At 37.8% G+C, this 11171-nt stretch overlaps 1 protein-coding gene across 1 annotated transcript in view; it reads left to right on the top strand.

The window, feature by feature from the left end:
* Nucleotides 1–1235, top strand: part of LOC139952653 (axotactin-like) — an 80653-nt gene extending 79418 nt beyond the window's left edge. The window contains exon 35 of the mRNA XM_071951857.1: nucleotides 440–1235. Within this exon, the coding sequence (XP_071807958.1) occupies nucleotides 440–684 (245 nt within the window). The 3' untranslated portion in view covers nucleotides 685–1235. The remainder of the gene's footprint in view (nucleotides 1–439) is intronic.
* Nucleotides 1236–11171: the final 9936 nt, after the last annotated feature.

The following is an 11171-nucleotide window of genomic DNA, read 5'->3' as shown; positions in this document are numbered from 1 at the left end:
TGACGGATATCGTTGACGGATATCGTTGACGGATATCGTTGACGGATATGCAGGGGGCGCCGGCACGACTCCCCTCGGATATAGCCTGAACATCTGACGTCACACTCCTTGCGAATAAAGACAGGGGCCTAGTCCAGCCGTTCGGTAAATCTGCTCGCCAGAGAGGGCGTCCTCTGGGTTAGGGTGGTTTCGTGTAATTTCATGACTTGTTGAGTGTTTATAAACCTCCAGAAAAAAGGGACAGAGAAGCCAGTTATTTGCACCATTGTGTCATTTAAAGTTATGTACACTGCAACCCCCGGTCAACGCTACAATACATACGAGTGCACAATTCAGATAACATAATATGCATTTCAAACAAGGGCTAAACAAAACAAATGTTGTTCTTTAGCTTGATGCAATTAAATAACTTTATCATTTTTGATTTTCCACATTACAGACACTCCACTATGGGATGATAGTACATCTCAGTCTAATGTTATGCCAGCTACTAATGACACCGTGTTTCCCGACATTAAAATGGAGCTAGAGAACACTTCTAGTGGAGCAGTACAATCGGTTGACCCAATTCCTATAATGTCAGAAAACGAGGAGGCATTGTTTGATTTGGTTGCACTAGCGGACAGTACCGAGAATACTGCCCCTCATCCAACTAAATCGGACTCAGAAGAAACTAGCGTTTAACATAAGGGGCTTCTCGGTTTTAGTTGTTGGGACATTTTGTGTTTTCTTGTGCATACAGCAACAGGTTTTTATCTAAACTATCTATCTATCTATAAATATCTACCTTGTCCACAGATTTCTCATTGCTGGCGCATGGTAAAACTTTCATAAAACCTTCTCTATGTAACAAAATAAGATATTAAAATAAACGGTTATAGGACAGACCTCCACTATTTTGTTTCAGTTACTATTTAGAATAATTTTATGCAATTTTCTTTCACTAAAAGAGTAAGCATCTGAACGAGTGATATAGTTAGAAGCACGGTGGTAAGAAAACTGACATAGAGGATAGCAAAACAAAACTGTTTATTGAAAGCACAAGACAGGTGAGGATAGTTTAATGTTAGTTTAAGTTTGAAACCGTGTAGACGATGTGACCTCTGACGTCACACGAAAACCATAACATGATTCGCGCGCATACCGCCGGGTAAAACCTTAGCAGTTTGGCAGCCAGCTAGAAAGTGTATGCAATCTTACCATGCCAACGTGTCTTTTTGTCCGGCGAAACATGACGTAATACAGTGGGGGGGGGGGGGGGGTTCAACAGAGGGCGGTTTTAATGTAAACATAGGTCACATCGTCTATAAGACAATCTGTGAAATGTGTCACTTTAATAGCTTCGAAATAATGGCTGGATGTTCAAAATCAATACAAAAGAGGCATGTCTGGTCAAACACCGTTTGAGATTAATCATAACCGTTTCAGTTTAAAGTTTTACATAACCGGGGGACTATTTTTTAAATAATTTTACGGTTGACGTTTTCCCTTTATTTTTTGTTAATTAATTTTTTTAAACAACATTAGCGAAACTCTTCCCTATAAGCATCTGCAGACATACTTGTCATGATAAGGTTGATATTTGTCATGATAAGGTGGATAACAAAGTTTGCACCTTTTTTTTTGCGGAAGGCGGCTCAAAACATCCGTGCGATAACCATTTGCAAATCTGAAATGGGTGAACATTTGGTGACATTTTTCTATCATTCCCTAACTAGGCCTAGTCAAGGCAACCGTATCTTTAATTGTGACCCAAATTTAACTTTATAAAAGCAAAATAGAAAAGTTGTTCGCATCTGGTTGATATTTAATCCACATCGAAGTAATGGTGTGTAATGACAATGTCTTCTAATGTTTGCCGTCCGATTCAGTAAAACGGTCATTAGAAAGCCATTTGACTCTGTCAAACCATGGAGGAAGGAAGAGAAGGAGCTCGAACGAAGGGACTTCAAAAGTCGAACCCGTGGTACCGCGGTCGTTTAACAACACCTCGTAATCACTAGTCTTGGCCCAAGACGATGGTGCTTGATTCTGGATAGTGTACTACGCGCGGTTGAATCGCCAAAGCGCGCCCGCCACGGTATGATTTAGTTACGTGGACGGCTCGAAATCTAGACTAGCTTGCACAGTGTAGTCTAGATTTCGAGCTGTCGACGTAACTAAATCATACCGTGGCGGGCGCGCTTTGGCGATTCAACCGCGCGTAGTACACTATCCAGAATCAAGCACCATCGTCTTGGGCCAAGACTACGTAATCACCCACATACCTTATACAGACAATGGGCGACCTGGCGTATGTGAGTTTGCGCGTGCGCACTTGGTTCTTCACTCAACCATGGTGTCGTATGTCGTATGGATATAATACAGGAAGACAAAAAACTTGTCTGAGACCTGATAAAAATAGTGTACACTTGTGCCCACCAAATCGAAAAACACAATTGAATACCAACCACCCTCGTGTGCTAATACCCAAATTTTGAACCACCGCTAGTGACCTAGACTTGTGGACAAGTCGTTAAATCGGCCCCACGCGCTGAGTTAGTGCTCTCATGAGATCACTGCTCTCGCGCGAACTGATGGCTCGAGTCGAAATCGGGGAGCCATCAGTTCGCGCGAGAGCAGTGATCTCGGGGGAGCACTATCTCAGCGCGTGGGGCCGATTTAACGACTTGTCTTCAAGTCTACTAGTGACCGGAAAGTCACAAAAAATGTTAAAATGTGCCATGATGTTTCAGTGAAACACCACAAACGGTAAATGAAAACGTGTATATTCACAATTCTTGTCTCCAATGATCCAACTTTACACGAAGGCAATGGTGCAGAGCGGCGGTACCGCACGCTCTGTACAAAGAGATCTAATCCTGCTCGTTAATCGGCCGTCCAGCTGGAGGTCTCCTATCTTTTTCCACTGGTCAGACAGGGGCATTGTCAGGGTATTCTTTTGTTACTCTGCGGTTTTGCGGGTCGTTCGAGCTCCTTCTCTTCCTTCCTCCATGGTCAAACTAAAAAGTGTTTGTCAAAACTGACTCTCAAAAACGTCCACTCAATTCAACAATCGGTTTATGAGTTTTGGATTATAATGTAAACTATAGATGAAACCTCTACACCAATTTTGTGTAATTTAACAGTTCATGCCTTTCAAAGTTAACGAAGCCCTTTAAGGTCTTCGATCATGTCATTAAATAATTATCTGGGTATGTACAACTTTTTTGTAGAGTAAAATTGCTTTCTGAATTATTAGTAACAATAAAACATAGAGTAGTTTTTGTTGCAGTGGTTCCTGGTTTAAGAAAACGATATTTAAAAAAGGGATCCGTTTACAAATTATGAGCAATCATTAAGTTTCATGCAACTTTTTAACATGATTGTTCATAATTTAACTATTTCATTGAAGATTTGGTTAATACCCTTTCAAAAAAATATAATAATAATAAAATTAATGAATGCATTTTCCCCTTATCCTCTAAAACCATGGCTAGTTTTTAGCTCTCAATGCATTCAATTTCAAATAAGGGCATTTAAGAATACACTTTGACCATTCCTAAGTTGAATTTTTACGTCCAATTTACAGTTGACGCATTCAAATTAAGACTCGCTGTCAGAACAATCCTATGTGATCCATAATATAATAAATAAAACTCAAAGATAATTTCTCATTTTGCACAATTGGTTTATTAAATAAAACAATCTTCTATTTACACACAAAAACTCCCCATATAAATTAGGTCTCAAGCTTGGAGTCAGTATGACCAGTACTAATAATTGCAATTCAAAATAATTCTTCCACCTGGTCGAGGAGAACTGAGATCTCCTCCTACATATGCAGGAATAGTGATTCAGTAATCGTAAAAACAAAAATAATAACCACTTCCCGAACAAAAAGCAACAATGAATTATTATTTGTATTTCTAGGACTTCGGTTCCACTTCAAAACCAAACCAAAATCAAACCAAACTCACTCCAATCAATATTACAATGAACTAGGTATACTCTACCACCAACTTTAAGAACTTTCCACTCTCGAGGATTCACCTCATACTATATACCAATTTGAGAGGTTTTACACTACGCTACACTTAGCTCTGTCTCTTGCGACTTCCTTGCAGTAATAGTTCAGTTAAAATTAACTGTAATAGTCCAACGCTCTTGATACAACGAGTTCCAGTGTGGATCTCCTCACACTTGTCTGTTGCACTTCTTACACATCAATCCGAACCAGCGGTTCCCATCGACGACCTTTTAGCACCAACTCCGAACTTCACATTATGGGCCATCTGAAATATTGATTACGCAAACTTATGCCATAATTAAGGCTACAAAACACATTATACACTTCAATACACAATAATCACATATCTTTGAAACTACACTTCACTTTACAAGGGAGATAATTATTCCACCAAAAAATCCACCAACTTCCAAATAATAAATTGCAAAATGACTTTCTAAATTTGCACAAGTTTCCAAGATTTGTAATGTAAACTACAGGGGTTTTTTATAAATGAAAGAATTCTTAAATTAATGAATTGATTAATGTTTAAAGAAATTACTCACGATTGTAGATGTCTATCCTCCAATCTGTCTGTCTTCCTTTTCAAAGCTGGCCAAATTAATAGGCTAAAAGCCTGCAACAGCTGATAAATTATTGAGCTTGTAAAAAGCTAACACCGCAAAATTAGTTTTTTTTCATTAGATATATACTTGAAAAACTGTGGTCTCAAAAGACCATCCAACCGTACAGCAAAAACAGGGTGTGTGCATACAGCACAAATTCTCAGAAGGACTGTGTTCACATCCCACCAAACTCAATTGCTCTATCCCCCTATTGCTACCCCATTAGCACACACATCACACCAGCACAAAATCTCTGTTATTGAAACTTACTTTGAATAATATGCAATGAAGTTACTGGACCCTAAACCTGAGACGGTACAAATCAAGGCGCAGTACTACAAAATAGACATGGTTATGGCCACTGGGTTCTGGACAATGTACAGGTAAAACAGCAAATAAGAAAATGAATATTCATACTAAATCAAAATACTGGTTTTTGTGACACTCACCAGAGCGAACATAATTTTGCTGCGAGTTTGCGTTTTCTTTTTCATTTATGTGCAACCAATTTCAACTTCTTTGCATTCTTGACAAATTAAAGATGACTTCTTCCAATTTTTCTATTAAAGACATAAGGGAAAGATGGCTTTTTGAAAAAAAAAATGGGATTATAAAGCTCCTTTACTAGCACATAAGTTGTCGTGTGTAAGAGGTGTTTATGTATTTTACATCAATATTTGAAAAACAAGATGGCCGCTCTTTCCTTTTCCCTGCCGCAGGGAATAAACTTTTTAATTTGCGAGCCACCCCGAAAAGCCGAATTAGCGTGATTACTTCTTGCGTATACCCCACCCGAGTGTACTGTGCAAATTGAACTCCGTCACTGTAACAGATATATTTTGGTTGTAACCGACGATTTTGGGAATTTGCATGACTTCACAAAGGAAAGTTGTTCAGAATGCTCAACTTGGTCGATTTGCACCGTCAAAACGCGATTTCCAGAGTTGACTATTAGAAAAACAAGATGGCCGCTCTTCCCTTTTCCCTGCCCGGGGAATAAACTTTTTAATATTCGAGCCACGCCGAAAAGCAAAATTAGCATGATTACTTCTTGCGGATACCCCACCCGAGTGAGCCGGTGCAAATTTGAACTCCGTCACTATTATATTTTGGCGGTAATCGACGATTTTTGGTCAAATTATGACGTCACTTTTGCACAAAAAAAGGTGAAATTCCCAAGGTTTTGCGAATTTTGCATGACTCCACACAGGAAAGTTGTTCAGGATGCTCAACTTGGTCGATTTGCACAGTCAAAACGCGATTTCCAGAGTTGACTATTAGAAAAACAAGATGGCCACTCTTCCCTATTCCTTGCCCGGCGAATAAACTTTTAAATTTTTGAGCCACCCCGAAAAGTTGAATTAGCTTAATTACTTCTTGCGGATACCCCACCCGAGTGTGCCGGTGCAAGTTTGAACTTCGCCACTGTTATATTTTGGAGGTAATCGACGATTTTTGGTCAACCTGAAAATCCGAATAAGCGTGATTTCTTCTTGCGGATACCCCACCCATTTGTGCCGGTGCAAATTTGAACTCCGTCACTGTTATATTTCGGCGGTAATCGACGATTTTTGGTCAAATTATGACGTCACTTTTGCACCAAAAAGTTGTAATTCTCAAGGTTTTGCGAATTTTGCATGACTCCACACAGGAAATTTGTTCGGGATCCTCAACTTGGTCGATTTGCACCGTCAAAACGCGATTTCCAGAGTTGACTATTAGAAAAACAAGATGGCCGCTCTTCCCTTTTCCCTGCCCGGGGAATAAACTTTTTAATATACGAGCCACGCCGAAAAGCAGAATTAGCATGATTACTTCTTGCGGATACCCCACCCGAGTGTGCCGGTACAAATTTGAACTCCGTCACTGTTATATTTTGGCGGTAATCGACGATTCTTTGGTCAAATTATGACGTCACTTTTGCACCAAAAAATTGTAATTCCCAAGGTTTTGCGAATTTTGCATGACTCCACAAAGGAAAGTTGTTCGGGGCGCTCAACTTGGTCGATTTGCACCGTCAAAACGCGATTTCCAGAGGTGGTTTTTTTCCATGGAGGAAATTTTTTATTCACACTTAAGACCACTCCTCATGTTACAAACATGCTGAAAATACGTAACATTAACAGTAAAGAAATAAACAAAATACAAAATACGATGTTAACCTTGAACCAATTGTTTGAAAGAGTCCCATTATTTGTGAAAACTAACAGTGGTATCATTGGTGATGGAGATGTATTTATCCAAAGTATAATAAAGCTTTAAATCCAGTTTTAATAGTGCAAGGGAGGGTCTATTCTCACTCATTTTCATTTTATAGATATGGAAACGACACAAAAGAAGGATCAGATTAAGAGCACTCCAAGATTTGTTTGTACTGCCAAATAGGATAGCCTCAGTGTCTAAGCGAATGTTAATATTAAGAGTACTCCCTATCCAATCCCAAAATTGGGTCCAAAACATAGTTGAAAACTTGCATCTACAAAATAAATGAACCAGCGTCTCCCTCTCTAATTGACAGAATGTACAAAGACCGTTATCCCTTTTACCGATTTGTTGACTCCTAAGTATTCTGTGAACTAATCTGTATTGAAACCACCGTAATCTGGTGTCGTTAGTAGCACAAAATGGAATGTTACAAAGGACCATCCACTTATATATTAGGTTTGGTAAGCTGAATACTCGGCTGGCCCTTCAATACAAAAGTGGTTTCAAGTGCTGTACAATGGTGCAAAAGCTTCTGTATTGATAAATGGTTGCTTGTCAGAATCTTTTCAAATTGAGCGGGGTTGCCGGCAAGGTGACGGCTTAAAGTCACCTGGAAATAGAATTTTTTTTCTTCTTTCAAACATAAGAGCATATGCTTACGAACAATAAAACAATTTTTTTAGTAATTGTTTGTCACGATTTATATGTTTAAAAAATATATAAAGTTGTTTGGGGGCTGACTCCGCCTACCCCTTTTGTGACGTCAATCGAGGCAGACTTTGCCTGCAATGCGTATAGTAAACACACGTGCAAAGTACATGTACGTCCAAGTCGTGAGTTGGTACATTTCAAAAAGTGTTTTTCTGCTTTCAGCAGCAATACACCTGGTCGGCATTGCCGGAAAAAAACATTTTTATTTTTTTTTGAAACTTACAAACTCACGATTTGGTCCGTATATGTACTTTGCAATTGTGTTTACTCTACGCATTACAGGCAAAGTCTTCCTCGATTGACGTCACGAACAGCGCCCTCTCGGGTCGGGGTCTACTCTTAAATTTGTAAATAACATAAGAACTGATTTTTTAAAACCTTAGTTAAGAGTCAGTTCAGGTAAATAGTTGACATACTTGCTCACGGTCAAAAAAAGATTTTTTTTTTATACTTTCTTGGTGGAAGGGCCTTGGGGTGCAAGTTAACAAAATTGCATTTTCAATTCTATATATAGCCCGTTGCCATGGTTACGGCTCATTTTGTTTTTTGTCCATTTTAGGTCGATTTTGGGGTCTGAAAAACTGGTTTTTAGCTCATATTAACAACTCCACCCCACCGAAATGCAACATTATTTCAAAAAACCTTTTATATCACTACAAAGTATAATCCTTGGCCTTCCTTGAGAAAAAAAAGTTATTGCTTTAAATATCACCCTTGTGCTATTTTTGCATCATGCATTACAGTATGTTTTTAGAACTTGCAAAATCGGCATTTTTTACCCTATTTTTGGACCCCAAAATGTCAACTTGCCAGGGGTCTCAGAAAATTTTCCTTTCGTCTTTGATTAGGGCCAACATTGGTCTTTCCATATCTGGTGTTAAAAACTTGGGCAATTATATCTTGTTGGGCCAGTACTGCCTCAAATCTATACTTTTTTCCCCAAAATATGAAAAATGCCTTTTTAAGGGTCTTTTCACATAATATCGACATACGTGTCCATGGTAAAAGAAAAGGAATATTTTTCTTATTCTTTGTGGATGGTAGGGACTTGGGGTGCAAATAAACAACATTTACATTTCAAATCATAATATAACACGTTGCCATGGTAACAGTTCATTTGTGTTTAGGCCACTTTGGGCCGATATTGGGGTATGAAAAACTGTTTTTTAAGTTAATATTTACAACTCCACCCCACCAAAAAACAAAAATATTTCATAAAACCTTTTACATCACTACAAAGTATCATCCTTGGCTTTACTTGAGACAAAAAAATAATTGCTATAAATTTCACCCTTGTGCTATTTTAAGAACGTGCATTACAGTATGTTTTTAGAGCTTGCAAAATCAACATTTTTACCATATTTTTTCCCTCAAAATTCCATTTTTTCAGGGGTCTCAGAATTTTTTCCTTTCGGTTTTGATCAGGGCCATAATTTGTCTTTTTATTTCTGGTAAGAAAAACTCGGGCAATTGTATCCTGATGTAACAGAACTGTCTCAAAAATAGAGAAATGCATTTTGAAATATTTGCTTCATTATGTATTTATAACATGAAGAAGTTAGCAATAATTCCATCAATCTGGCAGCTTTTCATAAGCACTTTGTAGGTTTAGTGCATTACCAAACATTGATCAGGACTTGTTGATGAACAAAATCTTATAATTTGCCCCACCCCGGCCCCGGCCCAATCATATTTCTTGACATTGCAAAAAATAAAATAACAGTTTTGTGAACAGCGCCTCTTTTTTGAAAGTCACATTTTTTAAATCCCCTTGCACATCAAGAAAGTTTGTACTGTCTTTAATGTTTTATTGGTTCTCAGAATATTTCCCTTTTTGTTGTGATTGGGCTATCATTATGGTTTGCATGTATACTGGGGAGAAACGCTTTGGTTTATTGTATCCTGTTGTGACACTTCTGCCTCAAAAATGGTATTTTTTCCAAAAACAATAAAAAACAAAAACGAGCATGCTTGTTAAAAAAATATGGCACTGTTTCCATGCTCTTTAAGTAACAAATAAAAAGTTTATAACCATGCTTTGCCACCGAGTTCTTGTTTTGTCATAACTACTTTACCTAGTTGTACAGGTATGATTCACATTGCAAGAAGAGACGTAGTGCGATGAGCAATCTTTACTGTTTTTTTCTTTACATGGCCTTATAACAGTCTTCTTGGTCCACTGCCCGCTACCAAACTAAACATTTTCATCCCAATCAGAACAAAGAGGCTCTAAAAGTGAGCAAGTACTGTATCCAAAGTGGCCATTCTAAATGGCCATTCACCTTCTTTGGCCTTCTGTAAGCAGTTCCCCCATCTATGGTGTGGTTCCTTTCAACTGTACTGTTGCAAACAATAAAAGAGTTGGTTTATTTAACGTGATAAACAATTCAGCAGGTAATGTTTGACAATGTTTTTTGTTGATCGTTCTCAGAGACTTATATAATAATTATGAATTAGTAAGATAGTATCTGGAAAAAATAATCAAACTAGCCTGAATAGACTTTTGTCACTGCAAATGCATCTTACTTGTTTATGTTCTGCAGGTGCAAGTTTTTACAACTTCTGTCAATGTTGTTTCATTAAAGGAACACGTTGCCTTGGATCGGTGGAGTTGGTATTTGAAAAGCGTTTGTAAACGTTTATTAAAAAATGCATATGATTAGAAAGATATTTTAAAAGTAGAATATAATGATCCATACAAGTATCACTCAAAAACATCTTTCTAACCATGCATTTTAAAACAAACCGTTACAAACGCATTTTAAAGACCAACTTAACCAAACCCAGGCAACGTGTTCCTTTTAAATAATCTCTTACGCTCATCTTGCAAATCGTTAGTATCATTGTTTTTAATAAGATCTTGGCAAACTTTTCCAACACTTTTAAGCGGGCTTTTTAATTTCCCACATTTGTGTTGGACATGATTGGATGCTCCAAACCATCTGCCTCAAGCACAGAAACTACATTGTTTATGATCTCTATCTCTATGAAAAGTTTTACATTTGGTAGCAGGAAGGGACCAAGGAGAGTAGGCCCTGTATTAAAGACAACTTGTAAAGAATGCTCATCGCACTCTACTTGCAATGGGAATCATACCTGTACAATAGGTAAAGTAGCCAAATCAAGAACTCTCAGTGGCAAAGCATTGGTTATGGTTTGGTTGGATACCATTATGTTTAAATAAAAACTTTGTATCCATTACTCAAAGGGCATGGAAACAGTGCCAGATTTTTAACAAGCATGTATTATTTTTGGAAAAATTACTATACTTAAGGCATGATCAGTCACAACAGGATACAATAAACACAGTGTTTCTACCCAGAAGACATGAAAACACCAATAACAACCGAAAGGGAACACTTTCAAAAAAAGAGGCGCTATTCACAAAACATTGATTTATACAATGCCAAGAAATATGATGGGGCTGGGCCGGGCAAATTGTAAAATTAAGGTCATCAACAGTTCCTGATCAATGTTGGGTAATCCACTAGTGCTAAGGAAAAGCTGCAAGATTGATATAATTATTACTTTTTAATGTTAGAAATTCAATATGAAGAAAAAACATATCAAATGCATTTTTCTGTTTGAGGAAGTACTGTTAACATCAGGATACACTTGCCCAAGTTTTTCTTGCCAGAAAT

Source organism: Asterias amurensis, chromosome 20 (assembly GCF_032118995.1).
Source record: "Asterias amurensis chromosome 20, ASM3211899v1".
Lineage (NCBI taxonomy): Eukaryota > Metazoa > Echinodermata > Asteroidea > Forcipulatida > Asteriidae > Asterias > Asterias amurensis.
The sequence above is the reverse complement of the archived record's forward strand: the minus strand, read 5'-3'. Positions and strand labels throughout refer to the sequence as shown.